Below are 19,176 nucleotides of genomic sequence, written 5' to 3'. Positions count from 1 at the left end.
ACCAGAAGTGGTGCCGTGGTTTTAGTAGTAGAGCCCTCACCTTGAGCTGAAGAGGTCAGGGACTGCACCCAGGCCCAGAGTTCAAGCCCCACAACTGACATAAATAAATAAATAAATGCAGGTAGTTAAAATGCAAGGATTAAAGTGAACTTCATCTTTAGAAGATCAACATTTCCAGAGTTAACACATTTATACTTTGGTCATTTTTGCTCAGCAGCCAGTTTGGAAGCTATTTGCTCTCTCATTTGCCATACTCCAACTATTGTTTCTATTCTTATATATATATATATTTTTTTGTTTTTGGGTCCGGTCATGGGACCTGAACTCTGGGCCTGGGCGCTGTCCCTTAGCTCTTCAGCTCAAGGCTAGCGCTCTGCCTCTTGAGCCACAGTGCCACTTACGGCTTTTTTCTTTTTGCTCATGTGGTGCTGAGGAATTGAACCCAGGGCCTCAGGCATGCAAGGCAAGCGCTCTACCACTGAGCCACCTTCCCAGCCCTATTGTTTCTATTCGTGAACAAATTCCTTTCTTAACATGTATAATGTTTCTTATAGGTCACACGTTAACCTATATACTGAAGAAAACAAAATGAAAATATACTGACTTGAAGAATCTCTCCATCTCTTGGGAAGAGAAAGGTAAGTGGATAAATAATGATATGAAATCCATATATGATTATTTTAAAATACAAGGGGGAACCCCTAAAGAGCTGCTAGTCCATGAAGAGAGTGGAAAGAGCTGGAAGAGTTTGAGAGTATCAGAAAGGTGTTCCAGGGTAGTGCCTGTCATCTGCGGAGACTTTTTTTGCTGCCCCTGAGCTTTTTTTAATTTTTTTATTTTATTTTTTTGGGGGGTCTGGTCGTGGGACCTGAACTCTGAGCCTGGGCGCTGTCCCTCAGCTCTTCAGCTCAAGGCTAGCTCTCTCTACCACTTGAGCCACAGCGTCACTTCCGGCTTTTTTCTTTTTGCTTATGTGGTGCTGAGGAATCGAACCCAGGGCCTCAGGCATGCAAGGCAAGCGCTCTACCACTGAGCCACCTTCCCAGCCTCCCCGCTATCCCCCGCCTCAGCTTTTTTGCTCAAGGCTAGCACTCCAACACTTTAAGCTAGGGCACCACTTCTGTTTTTCTAGTGGCTGATTGGACATGAGAGTGTCAGGGAATTTTCTGCCTGGGTTGGCTTCCAGCCATGATCCCTCAGTTCTCAGTCTGAGTAGCTAGGATTACAGGTATAAGCCACCAGGGCCCAGCCCCCTTCACTCCCCAACTTCTCTAAACCACATCTTCCTGCTACACTACACAGGTGAGGGGCCCCCAAAACAGAAGTGTAGTCTGATGTCTATAAAATCCCACTATGCAACCTTCTTTTGGTACTAGGGCTCAAACCCAAGACCTTACACATGCTAGGCTGGTGCTTTTCCTGAGGGTAAAAGCACCTACACCTCCAAGCCTAAAACACACACACACACACACACACACACACACACACACCACACACACACACACACACACACACACACACACACACACACACACACCTTTGTTTAAAAGGGGTGAATGAGGGAATTGGAGTAGTAGAGTACCAGCCTTGAGTGGAAAAAGCTAAGCACGAATGTGAGAGTCGGGGCTGGGAATGTGGCTTAGTGATAGAGTGCTTACCTAGCATACATGAGGCCCTACGTTCAATTCTTAAACACCACATAAGCAGAAAAAAAAGCCGGAAGTGGTGCTATGGCTCAAGTGGTAGAGCACTAGCCTTGAGCTGAATTGCTGAGGGACAGCGCCCAGGCCCAGGTTCTGGCCCCCATGACCAAAAAAAAAAAAAAGTGAGAGTTGAGACTGGGAATATGGCTTAGTGGTAGAGTTCTTACCTAGCAGGCATGAAGTCCTGGGTTTGATTTCTCAATACCACATACACAGAAAAAGCTGGAAGTGGTGCTGTGGCTCAAGTGATAGAGCACTATCCTTGAGCAAAAGAAGCTCAGGGACAATACCCAGGCCCTGAGTTCAAGCCCAAGGACCAGAACCACAGAGAAAAAAAATTAAGAAGTGATTATATACATTTATAGTCTCGGCTGCTCAGTGCTAGGTGGGCTTGGGAAAAGGGGAGAATCACTTAAACCCTGGAGTTTGAAAACAAGCCTACATAACAATAAGACCCTACTTCAAACACTAGTTGGCTCATGCCCATAGGGAGGCTACACAGTGAGTTCAAGGCTAGCTACTCAGGAGGCTGATCCCAGAGAATGGTGGTTGTGGTTTGAAGCCAGCCCATGCAGAATAATCCCCAGGGACTCATCTCCAATTAACTAACAAAGACCAGAAGGAGGTATGGTACAAGTGAGAGGAGTACCTGCTTTGAGTGAAGAAACCCAGCAAGAGCATGAGACCCTGAGTTCAAGCCCCAGTACCACCAACAGTGGATATGGGTATTTGATTGTATGTTGTTCCTGCTATTATAGGAGTGACCTAGGGACTTGATAGGAAATGACAAGAGTGAGTGATTCAACTCTGGAGACATCCGGTCCCAGGGCTGAGCTCTCTATTAAGTAACCTAGTGGAGAAGTATAGGCTTACACGAGTGTCCAGGGCCTCTAGCTGGGGAAGGAGTGAAGAGCCTGAGCCACCAAAATAGAAAAACAGAAGATTCCAGAGAAAGATCTGACCGATTGCCCACATAGTACTTACTAGTTGAATTAAGAATTCATGGCTGGGAATGTGGCTTAGTAGTAGAGTGCTTGCCTAGCATGAATGAAGCCCTGGGTTCAATTCCTTAGTACCACATAAACAGAAAAGGCCAGAAGTGGTGCTGTGGCTCAAGTGGTAGATTGCTATCCTTCAGCAAAAGTTGCTCAGGGACAGTGCTGAGGTCCTGAGTGCAAGCCCCAGGACTGGCAAAAACAAAAAACAAGAATTCATAATGTAGCTAGGTACCAGAGGCTCATGCCTGTAATCTTAACATCTCATGAGGCTGAGATCTGAGGATCACAGTTTGAAGACAGCCCAGGCTGGAAAGTCTGAGACTCTTACCTCTAATAAACTACTCAGAAAAAGATGAAGTGGAGCTATGGCTCAGTGGTAGAGTACTAGCCTTGAGCAAAAAGAAGCTCAAGGAGAGTGCCCAGGCCCTGAATTCAAGCCCCATGATAGGAGTCAGGGGAGCATAATGGCTGGGTATGAGGACTTTAAGCTTTGTTTATTTCCAAGTCATACTTTTTGTTTGTTTGTTTGTTTGTTTTGTCGGTCATGGGGCCTGAACTCAGGGCCTGGGCGCTGTCCCTCAGCTCTTCAGCTCAAGGCTAGCGCTCTACCACTTGAGCCACAGCGCCACTTCTGGCTTTTTCTGCTTATGTGGTGCTGGGGCCTCATGCATGTAAGGCAAGCACTCTACCGCTGAGCCACCTTCCTAGCCCCAGTTTTTCTTTTTTTCTTTGTTTAGTGCAACTGGAAATTGAACTCAAGGCCTTCCACTTGCTAAACAAGTATTCTACCACTGTAGGCAGGTCCCAGCCTGGCCACGAATTTTTTTCCTTTGGGCTTGTAATTCTAGCTATATTCCTGTCTGGATTTGCTTCTCCCAAGTTATCCTTTTTATACACTTGACTAGCAATCACAAAGCACACATCATAGCAGTCAATCTTTTTGTTGTTGTTGTTGTTGGTTGTGGGGCTTGAACTCTGGGCCTCTGTGCTGTCCCTCAGCTCTTCAACTCAAGGCGAGGGCTCTACCTCTTGAGCCATGTGCTACTTCCAGTTTTCTGATGGTTTATTGGAGATAAGAGTCTCACAGACTTTCCTGCCCGGGCTGGCTTTGAACTGTGATCCTCAGATCTCAGCCTCCTGAATAGCTAGGATTAAAGGCGTGAGTCACCAGCACTCAGCTCAGCAGTCAACCTCTACCTGAACTGCTAGCCTGACTCCTTTAGGTGTAATTCTAATAAATAATGCTTTACAAAACAACAAAAACAAAAAATTTAGACAAAAATCACATGGCACTATTCATAAAAAGTAGACACCTGCTAATTGGAGGTGATATCAAGAAGTAAACAGTTTTTGACACCTTGCCTCTTTATTTATTGATTGCCAGTCCTGGGGCTTGAACTCAAGGTCTGAGCCCAATCCCTGAGCTTCTTTTGCTCAAGGCTAGCACTCTACCACTATACCCACAGCACTACTTACAGCTTTTTCTGTTTATGTGGTACTAAGGAATGAAACCCAGAGCTTCATGCTTGCTAAGCAAGCACTCTATCACTAAGCTACCTTCCCAGCTCCCATCGTGTTTTTTTGATATACGTTTGTGTGTGTGTGTGTGTGTGTGTGTGTGTGTGCGTGTGTGCATCAGCTTGGCCTGGAACTCACAACCTTCGTGCCTCAACTTCCTGAGTGCTAGGATTAGAGGTTTGCATACCAAACCTGCCTCAAGTTTGCTAAGCAGACATTCTACCACTTGACCTGTGTCCTGGCCCTCATTTTACTTTTCTGTTCATTTGTTTTATTTTGTTTTGTTTTTTGGATCCGGTCGTGGGGCCTGAACTCTGGGCCTGGGCGCTGTCCCTCAACTCTTCAGCTCAAGGCTAGCGCTCTACCACTTGAGCCACAGCGCCACTTCTGGCTTTTTTTTTTTTTTTTTTTTTTGGTCCAGTCATGGGGCCTGAACTCTGGGCCTGGGTGCTGTCCCTCAGTCTTCAGCTCAAGGCTAGCGCTCTACCACTTGAGCCACAGCACCACTTCCGGCTTTTTTTTTCATTTTGCGTATGTGGTGCTGAGGAATCGAACCCAGGGCCTCAGGCATGCAAGGCAAGCGCTCTATCACTGAGCCACCTTCCTAGCCCCCTGGCTTTTTTTCTTTTTGCTTATGTGGTGTTGGGGAATTGAACCCAGGGCCTCATGCATGCAAGGCAAGCGCTCTACCACTGAGCCACCTTCCCAGCCTTGTTTTTAATACTGGGGTGTTGAACTTTGAGCCTTGTACTTGCTACCACTTGAATCATGCCTCCAGCCCTGCCTTAACATGAGGCTGGCCTGGGACCAAAATCCTAAGGCCTCCTATGTAAGGCCTCCATAGAAGTATGTCAACAAATCTGGCTTTTTTACCTGTGCCTCTTTACCCTACTCAGGGGTTACAAAAAGGTAAAAGGACTTAGAAGTACCCTTAAAAAAAAAATAAAGAAGAGGGGCTGGGAAGGTGGCTCAGTGGTAGAGCGCTTGCCTTGCATGCCTGAGGCCCTGGGTTTGATTCCTCAACACCACATAAGCAAAAAGAAAAAAGCCGTAAGTGGCACTGTGGCTCAAGTGGTAGAGTGCTAGCCTTGAGCTGAAGAGCTGAGGGACAGCGCCCAGGCCTAGAGTTCAGGCCCTACGACCGGACCCCAAAAAAAAAAAAACAGAAGAAAAAGCTGGGCGACTCAGGAGGCTGAGATCTGAGGATCACGGTTCAAAGCTAGCCCAGCCTGTGGCTTAAATGACAAAGCTCTAGCCTTGAGCTGAAAAACTGAGGGATAGCGCCCAGGCCCAGAGTTCAAGCCCCACAACCAACCAAAAAAAAAAGAAGAGGGCTGGGAATGTGGCTTAGTGGTAAAGTGCTTTCCTGTCATGCATGAAGCCTGGGTTCGATTCCTCAGCCTAGAAGTGGCGTTGTGGCTCAAGGGCCAGCCTTGAGCAGAAGCAGCTCAGGGACAGTGCCCAGGCTCTGAGTTCAAGCCTCAGGACTGCCCCCCCTCACCCCCCCCAAAAAGGAAAGAAAGTACACTTAAAATTTGGCCTGGCAAGCCGGGCGCCAGTGGCTCATACCTGTAATCCTAGCTACTCAGGAGGCTGAGATCTGAGGATTGCAGTTCAAAGCCAGCTGGGGCATGAAAGTCCATGAAATTTTTTTGTTTTGTTTTGTTTTGCCAGTTCTGGGGCTTGCACTCAGGATCTGGATGCTGTCCCTGGGCTTCTTTTTTTTTTTGGGAGGGTGTCCGGTCATGGGGCCTGAACTCTGGGCCTGGGCGCTGTCCCTCAGTCTTCAGCTCAAGGCTAGCGCTCTACCACTTGAGCCACAGCACCACTTCCGGCTTTTTTCTTTTTGCTTATGTGGTGCTGAGGAATCGAACCCAGGGCCTCAGGCATGCAAGGCAAGCGCTCTACCACTGAGCCACCTTCTCAGCCCCTTGAGCTTCTTTTTTTTTAATTTTTTTATTGTAAAGATACCATACAGAGGGTTACAGTTACATGAGTGAGGCAATGAGTACACTTCCTCTTGAACATTGTTACCCCCTCCATTGTTTTCCCCCTACCATCCCCTCCCTCCCTCCCTTCCCCAAGGTTCTTTTTTTTTTTTTTTTTTTTTGATTGTGATTAAGTGATTACTTAATTTCCGGAAATTCACAGTATTGTGGAATAATGATGCTCATTTAAAGTCACAAGTTCATTCTAACTTTCCTGGAGCAAATTGTCTATCACAGTCTGTAATATATAACGGGGCTCACATGTTATATACCATATATGTGATCAGCAGCATGGGGATATTTGGTAGTGGTTCAACCAGATGAGTGGGAGTTCTTTGTTTCTTAAGTCCTGTTAGTTTTGTCATATCACCTAACATTTTGGATTTATCATCCACTTATCAGGGAGACCATGTACTGTTTGTCTCTTCGTTCTTGGCTTACCTCGCTCAACATGATTCCTTCTAGCTCTATCCATTTCCCTGCAAATGCCATTATTTTGTCATTTCTAATGGCTGCATAATATTCCATTGTATAGATACCACAATTTTTGGATCCATTCATCTGTGGTGGGGCATCTAGGTTGTTTCCATATCCTAGCTATTGCAAACAGTGCTGCAATAAACATGGAGGTGCATGTGTCCTTGTATATTGGTTCCTGTTGTTCAGGGTAGATGCCTAGAAGTGGTATGACTGGGTCATAAAGGAGGTCAATCTTTAGCTTTCTAAGGACCCTCCAGACTGCTTTCCAAAGTTGTATGAGTGTACATTCCCACCAGCAGTGTAATAGCGTTCCTCGTTCTCCACATCCCTTGAGCTTCTTAAGGCTAGCACTTTTAGCACTTAAGCCACAGAGCCACTTCTGGCTTTTTTCTGTTTATGTGGTACAGAGGAATTAAACCCAGGGCTTCATGCTTGCTAGACAAGCACTCTACCACTAAGCCACTTCCCCAGCCCACCATGAGACTCTTATCTCCAAGTAACCATCAGAAAACTGGTAGTGGAGCTGTAGTAGAACACTAACTAGCCTTGAGCAAAAAACTCTAGGATAGAACCCAGGTGCCGAGTTCAAGCCCTAGGATTGACCAGATTAAAAAAACAACAACAACAACAACTTTTTTTGACCTCTGGTGGTAGCATAGTCCTATAATCCCAGCACTCAGGAAACTGTCAAGGGGACAGAAAATTTGAGGCCATTCTGGACCACGTATCAATGCCCTGTTTAAAAACAAGTAAAAGTAAACATCTCAGTGATTTCTATTCCTTTGCAGTGTTGGAGATCTAACCCAGGGCCCTGCACATTCTAGATAAGCTTTCTACTACTAGCTATATCCCCTTTCTCCTCAGTGATTTCTAACCTCTGTTATACAAGGATTAGATATCAGAGAATGTGATAGGCAAAACAGATCAAGTCTCACAGAGAGTAAGATGGATTACTTTTCTTGTGCTGAGACGTTCTACAGCTGAATAGATTTTATTTTACTACTGCTTGTGGCCACCTTGTTTGAACAGGAAGGGTATGGCACCCTGTGCCAAGGTTTAACAAGTGTCTACCATCATATCTATAACCATGAATAAGTTATTTAGATGTTGATCCAGATGTGGTGGGACACTTGTAATCTCAGCAGTTGAAAAGCAAAAAAAGCATTTCAAGTTGGAGTCTAACCTGATAGCTGTACATGTGTATCGATCGATCTAAAGATAGATAGATGTGTGCTGTGACACCGGGTCTTTTTTTTGTCGTTGGCTTGTATTTTTTTTTGTGGCAGTCCTGGCGCTTGAACTCGGGCCTGATCACTGTCCCAAAACTTTTCCTGTTTTTTATTTTTCCTTCAAGCTGCTGCTCTTCCACGTGAACTACAGCTCCACTTCTGACATTTTAGTGATTAATTGGAGGTAAGAGCCTCATGGACTTTCCTGTCTGAGCTGCTTTGAACCATGATTCTGAGGTCTTAACCTCCTGAGTAGCTAGCATGAGCCACAGGTACCCCCATATCTGGAGTTTATCTTTTTTTTTTGTTTGTTTGTTTGTCATGGGCCTTGAACTCTGGGCCTGGGCGCTGCTCTTCAGCTCAAGACTAGCACCTTACCACTTAAGCCACAGCGCCACTTCCAGTTTTCTGATGGTTCATTGAAGATAAGATTCTCACAAACTTTTTTGCCCTGGCTGGCTTAGAACCCTTATCCTCAGATCTCAGCCTCCTGAGTAGCTAGGATTACAGGTGTGAGCTACCGGCACCCAGCTTTCTTGAGTATATCTTTAAGCCAACACATTTTACTGAGTATTATCCAAAAGTTCAATTGGGGCAGAGTACTTGCCTAACAAGTATAAAGCCCTGAGTTCAAACTCCAGTATGGCCCACCTCAAAATTAAACTAAGCAAGGCGCTGGTGGCTCATATCTGTAATTAGCTACTCAGGAGGCTGAGATCTGAGGATAGCAGTTCAAAGGCAGCCCAGGCAGGAAAGAAGTCCATGAAACTCCAGTTAACAAGTGGTAGAATGGTAGCCTTGAGCAAAAGAGTTCCAGAGACAGTGCTGAGACCCTGAGTTCAAGCCCCACAACAACAACAAGTTAAACTAGTTATCATAGCACAAGTCTGTAATCCTAGCAGTATGTGTGTGTGTGTGTGTGTGTGTGTGTGTGTGTGTGTGTGTGTGTGTGTGTGTGTGATAAGGAGCCACTTGTTTGTGATAGGGGCAGAAGAAGTAAGATCCAAAATTCAAGGCCATGGACTGGGAATGTGGTGTAGTGATAGAGTGCTTGCCTAGTATGCATGAAGCAGGTTTGATTCCTCAGTACCACATACACAGAAAAAGCTGTTAGTGGCGCCGTGGCTCAAGTGGTAGAGTGCTAGCCTGGAGCAAAGAAGCTCAGGGACAGTGTCCAGGCCCTGAATAGCCATTAAAAAAAAAAAAAAAAAAAAAAGGATCAGGTTCGTGTGCGCCGTGGTTCTGGGGGTTCGAGGACCGAGCAGAGCTGGTTGAGCCTTCTAAGTCCTAAAAGGCCCGGCCACGGGTTCAGGGTTTATTGATTGAATTTAGCTGGTGCGGGAGCCTCTGCAGAGAGAGAGAGAGAGAGAGAGAGAGAGAGAGAGAGAGAGAGCAACGAGCAAGCATGGAAGATGGGGATGGACAAGCAGATTCATTTAGAGCTTGTCTTGGACAGCTGCCGGGTGAACGAAGGCAAAACCGAGGGCCTCATAGACGAGTTCAAAGAACTAGGATTCTTTTTTTTTTTTTTTTTGGGTCCGGTTGTGAGGCCTGAACTCTGGGCCTGCACGTTGTCCCTCAGCTCTTCAGCTCAAGGCTAGCACTCTACCACTTGAGCCATAGCGCCACTTCCGGCTTTTTCCTTTTTGCTTATGTGGTGCTGGGGAATCGAACCCAGGGCGTCAGGCATGCAAGGCAAGCGCTCTACCACTGAGCCACCTTCCCAGCCCAGAACTAGGATTCTTGAGTGCTATCAACATAGGCCTCACCTCCGTTGCAAACTTACCAAGGTTAAACAAACTTAAGCTTGAACTAAGCAATAACAGAATCACAGGGGGCCTGAAAGTATTGGCAGAAAAGTGTCCAAACCTTACGCATCTAAAAATTAAAGACCTCCGCACGATGGAGCCACTGAAGAAGTTAGGGAACCTTAAAAGCTTAGACCTTTTCAACTGCAAAGTGACCAACCTGAAGGACTACAGAGAAAGCATGTTTGAGCTCCTCCTGCCGCTCACATACCTGGATGGCTATGACAGGGATGACAAGGAGGTCCTCGACTCCGAGGGCTACTTGGAGGGCCTGGGTGAGGAGGAGGAGGAGGAGGAGGAGGAGGAATACCAGGAAGACACTCAGGTGGTGGAAGATGAGGACAAGGAGGAGGAAGGGGAAGAGGAGGACACGTGAGTGGAGAGAAGGAGGAGGATGAAGAAGGCTATAATGATGGGAAGGTCGATGATGAGGAAGACGAGGAAGATCTCGGTGAAGAAGAAAGGGGTGAGAAGCAGAAACAAGAGGGTGAGGAAGACGACTAAGTGGAATAACCTATTTTGAAAAATTCCTCTTGTGATTTGACTGTTGTTACCCATGTCCCCTCCCCCACTCCAGATCCTGCCTCCTCCCCCACCCCCACAAACACTTTTTTCTGATTGTAACATTGCCGTGGGAACAAGAGGGGAAAAGCCTGCTGGGGGCTGGGGAGTGTTGGAAGGGGGTGGAATAAAATACTATTTTTACTGCCATTCTTAAAAAAAAATATTCATGGCCAGACTGGGCTATGTAGCAAGACGTGGTCTCAAGAAATTAAATAAGCCAGGCGCTGGTGGCTCACACCTGTAATCCTAGCTACCCAGGAGGCTGAGATCTGAGGATTGCAGTTTAAAGCAACCTCTGTTATACTCTTATCTCTATTTAACTACCAGAAAACAGGAGTGGCGCTGTGGCTCAAGCGGTAGAGCACTCACCTGAGCTGAAGAGCACAGGGACAATGTGTAAGCCCAGAGTTCAAGGCCCACAACTGACAAAAAGAAAGAAAGAAGGGCTGGGAATGTGGCTTAGTGGTGGAATGCTTGCCTAGCATGGATGAAGCTCTGGTTTCAGTTCCTCAGTACCACATAAGCAGAAAAAGCCTGGAGTGAAGTCCCAGGACTGAAGGGGAAAAAAAAAAAGAAAGAAAAAAAATTTTTTTTTTTGGTCCGCTCATGGGGCCTGAACTCTGGGCCTGGGCGCTGTCCCTCAGCTCTTCAGCTCAAGGCTAGTGCTCTACCACTTGAGCCACAGCGCCACTTCCGGCTTTTTTTTCCTTTTTGCTTATGTGGTGCTGAGGAATCGAACCCGGGCCTCAGGCATGCAAGGCAAGCGCTCTACCACTGAGCCACCTTCCCAGCCCAAGAAAGAAATTTGAACTGGGCTCCAGTGGCCTATTATTCCTAGCTACTTATGAGGCTGAGATATGAAGATCGTTGTTCAAAGCCAGCCAGGACAGGAAAGTCTGTCCATGAGACTCTATCTTCAACTAAATATCAAATATAACCAGAAGGGCTGGGAAGGTGGCTCAATTGTAGAGTGCTTGCCTTGCATGCAGGAGGCCCTGGGTTCAATTCCTCAGCACCACATAAGCAGAAAAAGCCAGAGTGGCACTGTGGCTCAAGTGGTAGAGTGCTTGCCTTGAGCTGAAGAGCTGAGGGACAGCACCCAGGCCCAGAGTTCAGGGCCCCACAACCACCAAAAATAAATAAATAAATAAATAAAATAATGAGAAGTGGAGCTGTGACTCAAGAGTTAAGACACTTGAGCCAGGTGCTGGTGGCTCACACCTGAAATCCTAGCTACTCAAGAGGCTGAGATCTGAGGATCATTGTTCAACGCCAGCCAGGGCAGGAAAGTCTGAGACTTTTATCTCCAATGAATCACCAGAAAACCAGAAGTGGCACTGTGGCTCAAGTGCTAGAACACTAGCTTTGAGCTGAAGAGCTGAGGGACAGCGCCCAAGCCGAGTTCAAGCCCCACTACTGACAAAAACAACAAAAAAAGACCCCACTAGCCTTGAGAAAAAAAAAAAAAAAAAAAAGCTCAGAGACAATGTCCATGCCCTGAATTCAAGCCCCAGGACCTTAAACCCCAGCACTGGCGCAGAAAAGAGATTTATGGGGTTGGAGGCAAGGCTCAGATGAGAGAGCATCAGCCAATGAGCAAAAGCATCAGATACCAAGTTCTGATGAAGGACAAAAAAAAAAAAAAGATTTATTAGTCCGGTCAGAAATGCTCCTCTGAAAATAAGTTGGCTTTAAATGTTGTTTGTGGAGCTACATTGAGACAGAATGTAGAAGTCATTTTGATGAAAGACTTAATTAGGTAATAAGTGCCTGACCCAATTTGATCAGATTTAATGTTTTAAAAAACAAATGCTAGGTTCAATCCAATCCCCAGTAAAACACACACACACACACACACACACACACACACACACACACACACACACACACACACACACACACACACACACACACACACACACACACACACACACACACACACACACACACACACACACACACCATTTCTTTTAGAACTTCTACAAAAAAAGTTTCTGAACCTAATTGAGTAACAGACAGCAGGGCCCCATCCCTTTCCCAGAATGTCTATGGCCTAAATACTACTAAGTTCCCAGCTCAGCAGTCATTTTACCAGCAGTCTAGCTCTTGGGCAGGCTGAATGTGATTCCTAGTCCTTTTTTTTTTTCATTAGAACTGCTGATTCATGGGGTGGAGTAAGTGCAGGTCAAAGCAGAAGCCCTTGGTTGAATGGTAAAACAGATTGTGTGTGTGTGTGTGTGTGTGTGTGTGTGTGGTGGAGTAAGTGCAGGTCAAAGCAGAAGTCCTTGGTTGAATGGTAAAACAGATTGTGTGTGTGTGTGTGTGTGTGTGTGTGTGTGTGTGTGTGTGTGTGTGTGTGTGTGTGTGTGTGTGTGTGTGTGTGTGTGTGTGTGTGTGTGTGTATCCAGCTTCTCGGGAAATTATTGATGTCCTAACTGGCTTTGTGTGCTGGGTGTTCCTGAAAAGAAGGAATGTTTCCCCATCCACAGTCAACCACATTGGGAACACAGGAAGTTCTCATCCCTGGCAGCTGAAGGCATAAATGGAAGGAAAAGAAAAAAAGGTCAAGGGTGTGGTGCAATCTCAGCATTTAGGAGAACAGAAGGAAGATGGAAAATTTGAGGCCAGCCTGAGAGCCCAAGCTGTATAATGAGATGGTGTATCAACAACAACCACCACCAGCCAAGCGGGGTACCAGTGGCTCATACCGTAATTCTAGTTACTTCAGAGGCCGAGATCTGAGAATCTCAGTTCAAAGTCAGCCCAGGCAGGAAGTCTGTGAGACTCTTATCTCCACTTACCAAAAAAGCCAGAAGTGGTAGAGTGTTGCCTTGAGTACAAAAGCTCAGAAACAGTGCCCAGACCCTGACTTCAAGCCCTAGGACCAGTATCAAAGGAAAAAAAGAAAAAGCCAAGCCAGGAGCTAGTAGCTCATGTCTATAATACTAGCTACTCAGGAGGCTGAGACCTGGAGGTTTGTTGGAAGGGACCCCTGTTAGAAAAATTCTTTGAGACTTTTATCTCGAATTAACTAGCAACATGTCAGACTGGAGGTATAGCTCAAGTTGTAGAGTGCCAGCAGTGATTGAACAGAGAAAAAAAATCAGAGTTCAAGGCCCTGAATTCAAACCTTGGTACTTGTACTCCCTGCCCCCTCTTCCCCCCTCCCCCCCAAAAAAGGCCTGGGACCAGAGGAGAAAGGGTGAGTCACTACAAAGCCTGTAGGGAAGAGGTCTGAGTCAGTTTGGGAAGTCCTGGGTCTGTAGCTTAATCACAGAATAGCTCAGGATGTACTGACACTGTACAGAACAGGAGAATTGCTAGACTTCTCACAGTCTAGCTGGAATACCATTGAGGACCCTAGGTCTCCAGACCTTCCAATTCAGTAGCTATGGAATATAAATTCTTACATGCACCAGGTGATTTCTAGCCACTGTAATTTAGTCCTTAGAATAGGACCTTCTACCTCCCAGAAATGTAGCTACCTGGCTAGCCCCTCTCTTTTTTTTTTTTTTTTTGTTGATGGTGGTAGGGCTTGAACTCAGGGCTTTAGTGCTATCCCTGAGCTCTTTTGCTCAAGGCTAGCACTCTACCACTTTGAGCCACAGCTCCACTTCTATTTTCTGGTGGTTAATTAGAGATAAAGAGGCTCCTGGACTTTCTCCCGCTGGCTTTGAGTCCTGATTCTCAGATGTCAGCCTTCTAAATAAGATTACAGGTATGAGCCATCCCCACCGCCCAGCTTTTGCCTGGCTATCTTCTGCTTGCTTGCTGAGATAAGCACTTATCCCAGCTGATTCTTCTTTTCTTTTTTCTTTTATTGGTGCTAGAGATAAAAGCCAAGCCTACTACTATTACTACTACTACTGCTGCTGCTGCTACTGCTCTAGTCAGTTATATCCCTGGCTCCTAACTAGACATTCTTTATGAAACAGCCTTTTCCTTAGTGCCTTGTGTACATCCTTATCCTTCTCCAGATGCCTTTTTCTGCCACCTGACCCAGGTTTGTGAATCTGTAAGGCCTTAGGCCAATCTCCTTAGGTAATCTGATCTTTTCTAGAGGCTGCTGTCCAGTTGGCCAAACTGATAACTTCAACCCATAATTTTGCTCCTGAACTTTTTTCTGTACCTGAGCTTTTTTTTCCCTCAAGACTAGCCCTCTAACATGAGCCATAGCCTCACTTCCAGCCTTTTTTTTTTATTTTTTGTCAGTCCTGGGTCTTGAATTCAGGGCCTGAACGTAACCACCTTCCCCTAAACTTGCTCCTTTGTTGCTTTGCCAATAAAGCTAAGTCTGGGCCTGGGGATTTCACCCAGTGATACGAGTTCAGACATAGGAAGGACTTGGGAGATACCAACTTGGGCACTAACGTTGGATCCCAGGTCTCTGGTCCACAACTAGGACTGAGGAATTTTGCCAACCTTATCTTCCCAAGCAAAAGCTACACCCAGGTGCTGCACCCAGGTCTCTTCTGTGTGATAGAAGATGGCACTAGGTCTGTCTTGAAACGATTATTGGCCACAGGATCAACAGATGAAAGGGACAGGACCATAGCAACAGCAGGATTCTAAGATAAACCCTAGCGTAGGCTTGAATATGCAGTTGCCTATAAGTCAGTACAGGCTATACATGAGTGGCAGCAACAGATAAAAGCACTAGGTAGCAGTATCGGAAACTCATTGCACCAAACTGTGACAGTGTAAGGTGGACTTGTTTGGGTGGGCTTAATGCTTGAGGACCTAAATATAAGCAGGGGCCGGCCCATGTTACTTATTTTGCAACAATCATCTCAAGAGTCCAGCAAATTCTTACAGAGGCAAGAGCTAGTCTTGGGATTAGACCATTGGTCTGTCCTTGTCTCCCTCTATTAATATGTCCTAGAAGGAGAAAGTGAAGGATAAGGGGCAGAAATCCCACAAAGATATATACAAGAGATCCCACTAGATATATACAAAAGTGATGTAATTCAGAACTTGGATTAAATTCCTGATGTGATAATTATAGAGGTTTAAAAAAAAAAAAGACATTACCTGGCACAGAAAACAGAATAAACGCAGTTGTCTGATACGAAGCACTTTATTAATCAGAAAAACTGCCTGGATCTGGGCAGAAAGGCAGAGGGAATGGGCAGGACCAGCGCGCCCACCTCAGGGGATTCTCCTAGAAATCAAGCGTTCTTCCATGCAGTTTAGAGGAAACGCCTTCATGGATGGAATCCCCAAAGTGGGCAGCCGAGTCCGGCCCAGCGTGCGGGGACAGGAGGGCTGCTTTAGGCACAGCTGGGACCCTTGCTCAGCAGAGCTTCGATGTCACCCTCTATATCGATGGTGGGAAAGCGGCGGCTGTACCGCCGCACCGGCACCCCGTCTGGCCCCACCAGGAACTTCTCAAAGTTCCAGGCGACGTCGTTGCGGCTCACGGGCGACCAGATGACTAACTTGGGGTCCGTTATGAACCCTATCGGGTCGTCGCTGGGCGCCGGCAGGGCCCCCCGCAGGAAGGCGAAGAGTGGGTGCGCCTTGGCACCATTCACCTCGCACTTCTCGAAGAGTGTGAAGTTGGGCTCGAACCCGCCACCCGGCCGGACGTACTTGAGGATATTTAGAATCTCTTCGTTCTCAGAGTTCTCCTGCAGGAGGGAGAGAAGGAGAGGGAGGTCAGCTAGGGCCTGGGGGCCGCGCGTGGAGGGGGGGACCTTATAACCACAAACAAAGGGTCCCCCCCCTTCCTATGAGTCACCAGGGTATTTCCTTCTTTGCACAATCCCCAAGGCGGGCCAGAATTCCAAGCCGCTAGGCGCGTCGGGAGGGAAGCGGGCCGGCGCCCCCCGCCCCACACACCTGATGTCCAAACTGGTTGCACGGGAACCCCAGGACGACCAGGCCGCGGGGCCCGAGCCGCCGCTGCAGCTCGTTCATCTGGGTGTAGTCCCGGACCGTGGTGCCTCAGAGCGACGCCACGTTCTCGATGAGCAGCACCTTGCCCCGCAGGGAGCCCAGGCACAGGGGCTCCCCGCCCGACAGCGGGCGCGCCGAGAAGTCGTACACGGTGGACGGGACGGCGGCGGCCACGGCCGCCGTGGCGGTCGGGGTCTGGGCAGCACACATGGTGACCCGAGTCTGCAAAGCCGGGCGGGAGAACTACCGGCGGGCGGCGGGCGGGGAGGCGCCTCCTTTTAACTGGTCGGCGGGGAGGTCACGTGACCACGGCACCTTTCCGGCCTGCCAGCCCGCTGCGCGCGGCCCGCCCCTCCCCAGGGCCCCGCCTCATCCGGCCCCGCCCACCCCTCCCCCAGCCCGGGGAGGCGGGAGGATGGGAGGGAGGGCGCGTCGGGCGGAACTTCAGCCTAACCCACACCGGGTGGGGCCGAGAACGAGTCCGGTCAGGCCCAGGAAACCCAGGGCGGTTCCAGTGGCAGCTACCTGCGTTACCCCACCGGAAGGCCCCGGGGCCGGAGGGCTCCGATTTGCTCCAAAGTTTCCTAATTAGGGTGCGGACGCCCCCCCCCTTCACCAGGCCTAGGAGAACAGCCGTTGGCCAAGGCAACAGCCGGAAGCAGCTCGCAAACAGCCGGCTCCGGGCAGGGCTACCCGCAGGCTGCAGGCTGCCACCAGCCAGAGTCCTAGGCTTAAGGGGCTACCAAGGTGCTCCCTTTGCATGTGGTTATTAGGAAGGGTGCCATAGCCCGGGCATTAAGGACTCTAAATCAGGCTTCTGGGCCTTTTGCCGCTCACGGGGCTTGAGCTCTTTTCCTCAAGAACAGCATTTGATCACTTTTAAGCCACAGCACCACTTCCGGCCTTTGAGTGCGGAATTGGAGAGAAGAGTCTCACAGGGACTTTTCTGCCTGGGCTAGCTTCAAACGGCAATTCTCAGATCTCAGCCTCTCGAGTAGCTAGATTACAAGTATGGGCTGCTAGGCCTTACCCGATTTTTTTACTGACCCCAGGGAAGCACACCTTTCTACAGTTTTGTTTTTTTAGTAACAGCACAGGCTCAGAGGTCCTGCTCCAGCTTTCCAGGGTGGAGCCTTCTGACCAGATTCCTACCCACTTCCAATCTGAACTTGAGACACAGGACCGTTTCCTATATTCTTGAAGGAGCCAGGTTAGTGCTGGATCAGTGAAAGGGTGGGGTGGGGGCCAACCCACGACAAAGCTGGTACTTTCTACACCCTTTTCTCCAAGGTGAACTAGGTCAGCTGGGCTGAGTCCTTCCTTCCGCCCTCTGGTCCCCAGCCCCTGGAGAAAAGCAAAACACACACCAGGATACAGGAAGTTTAGAAAACTGCCTTTATTCTATTACTTGGAAAAATTAACTGGTACAGAAAAAAAGTTTAGTCAGCTGGAGAGAAGAGAAACCCCAGTGTCTCTCATGAGAACTGGTGGTTCCTGTGGGAGGGAACCTGGATACAGTAAGAAAGGAGCACTGTGAATTAGAGCCAGACCCTGCAGTCCAGGTGAAAAAGGCTATGCCAAGTGTCTTATTTGCCTCAGGCGTGAAACCAAATTCCTATATGATTAGCCCAGCTCCCAAACAGGGTACTGGGATATGAGGGGGGGGGGGGGGCTGTTTTCAGTGAAATGGCCATATTTTATCAGAGAAATTGACAAAACGGGAACTTTAAAAATGAATTTTTCCATCTGACTTTATTTCTGGATACACTCGTATTTTTTTTGTTTTCTTAAAAAAACATTTTTTTTGTGGGAATGGCAAGTATCAGTATTAGGAAATCGAATTATACAAAAAATACTACATCTAGTCTGGGGTAGATATATTTATTTTTGGTAACATACATTAAGTGGCACTAATTACACAGTAACTATAAGGTAACTAACATGAAACCACAGAACTGTAACTCTGCCACAGCTGCCAAGGACTTGCCTTTCTGGCTGAGTACATTTTCAAAAAAAAAAACAAAACAAAACTAGATGTCCACCCAGAGCTGGGCCATTGAAAATCTATGAAGGAGTAGAAGCTCTGATAGTGGCGACTCACCAGAGTTCCTTGCAGCTGAGAGATGATAGGCAGGACATGTTAGTTATAAAGTAGTTACAGCCTAATTCACAAAAGTTACCATTTCTCTTTCTAGAAAGAAGCAAGAAGAAATTCCTTGAATTAGCGCCTGGTGTGTCAGGTGGAGTGCAGAGAGGGCTGTCAGAGCAGTGTCAGAAGGACCCTGGCAGGTCAGACGGGTTGGACATCATTAATAATCATGGTTGGCTTCTAAATACTGGTAGCAAGATGACTTCTGATTTGTAATCTTAGGTAAATTATAGATAAATGAAAAAGGCCAGTAATCATACACTAAGATTAATAAACAGCACTTCGAAATTAACCGCGTGAGGGTTGTGCTCGCAGCAAGGTTTCACAAGACAAGGCACCCAGATTTTTTCTTCCCACGTCTGGCTTGCAGAGCGGCTCTTGTGGCCATTTCAAAAACCTCTCTCACTCCGTCTTTGGTCTTTGCTGAACACTCCATGTACCCAAAAGCGCCAATCCTGTTGGCCATATCTCTGCCCTCTTCAGGTTTAACTGGCTCCTGGTGGAGAGAAAAAAGTCCTTTCAGCTAAAAGCCTCCCTTAGGGGCACCGTATTTAAATTCAGTTAGCCACCTCCAGCAATTCTCTTGCACCACCGCTCTACTCCCCAGCCTCCACCTGGTTATTCTAACCAATGGTTTAGTTGATCCAAAATCTCACATACATTTCTGACCAGGCTAGCTTTGAACTGAGATTCTCAGATCCAAAGTCTCCAGATTATCTAGAATTACAGACATGAGCCAAATGCACCCTGCTTAATGACTCTTTTATCTCCAATTAACTACCCCCAAACCAGCAGTGAAGCTATGGCTCAAGTGGAAGTGCACCAGCCTTTAGGATAAAAG

General features: G+C 47.4%; 2 protein-coding genes, 1 long non-coding RNA gene and 1 pseudogene across 5 annotated transcripts in view; 2 read left to right on the top strand and 2 right to left on the bottom strand.

Annotated features, from left to right (window-relative positions):
• Positions 1–19,176, top strand: part of LOC138815853 (uncharacterized) — a 48,935-nt gene that overhangs the window by 4,989 nt on the left and 24,770 nt on the right. The window contains exon 2 of the long non-coding RNA XR_011368499.1: positions 555–638. This is a non-coding gene — a long non-coding RNA (uncharacterized lncRNA). The remainder of the gene's footprint in view (positions 1–554; positions 639–19,176) is intronic.
• On the top strand, positions 9,159–10,422 carry LOC138815852 (acidic leucine-rich nuclear phosphoprotein 32 family member A-like; annotated as a pseudogene).
• Positions 15,347–16,454, bottom strand: LOC138815848 (glutathione peroxidase 1-like). The gene is made up of 2 exons (XM_070005226.1): positions 16,130–16,454; positions 15,347–15,918 (listed from the first exon to the last, which is right to left on the bottom strand). The coding sequence occupies exons 1-2, from the start codon at positions 16,394–16,396 to the stop codon at positions 15,559–15,561; spliced, it is 627 nt and encodes a 208-aa protein (XP_069861327.1). The 5' UTR covers positions 16,397–16,454; the 3' UTR covers positions 15,347–15,558.
• The window catches only part of LOC138815849 (transforming protein RhoA), a 34,113-nt gene continuing 32,495 nt past the window's right edge, over positions 17,559–19,176 (bottom strand). For all 3 annotated transcript variants that reach the window (XM_070005227.1, XM_070005229.1, XM_070005228.1), the window contains one exon: positions 17,559–18,831. In XM_070005227.1, the coding sequence (XP_069861328.1) occupies positions 18,658–18,831 (174 nt within the window). In that variant the 3' untranslated portion in view covers positions 17,559–18,657. The remainder of the gene's footprint in view (positions 18,832–19,176) is intronic.

This window comes from Dipodomys merriami, unplaced genomic scaffold, assembly GCF_024711535.1.
Source record: "Dipodomys merriami isolate MVZ:Mamm:240054 unplaced genomic scaffold, mDipMer1.0.p SCAF_672, whole genome shotgun sequence".
NCBI classification, from domain to species: domain Eukaryota; kingdom Metazoa; phylum Chordata; class Mammalia; order Rodentia; family Heteromyidae; genus Dipodomys; species Dipodomys merriami.
The sequence above is the reverse complement of the archived record's forward strand: the minus strand, read 5'-3'. Positions and strand labels throughout refer to the sequence as shown.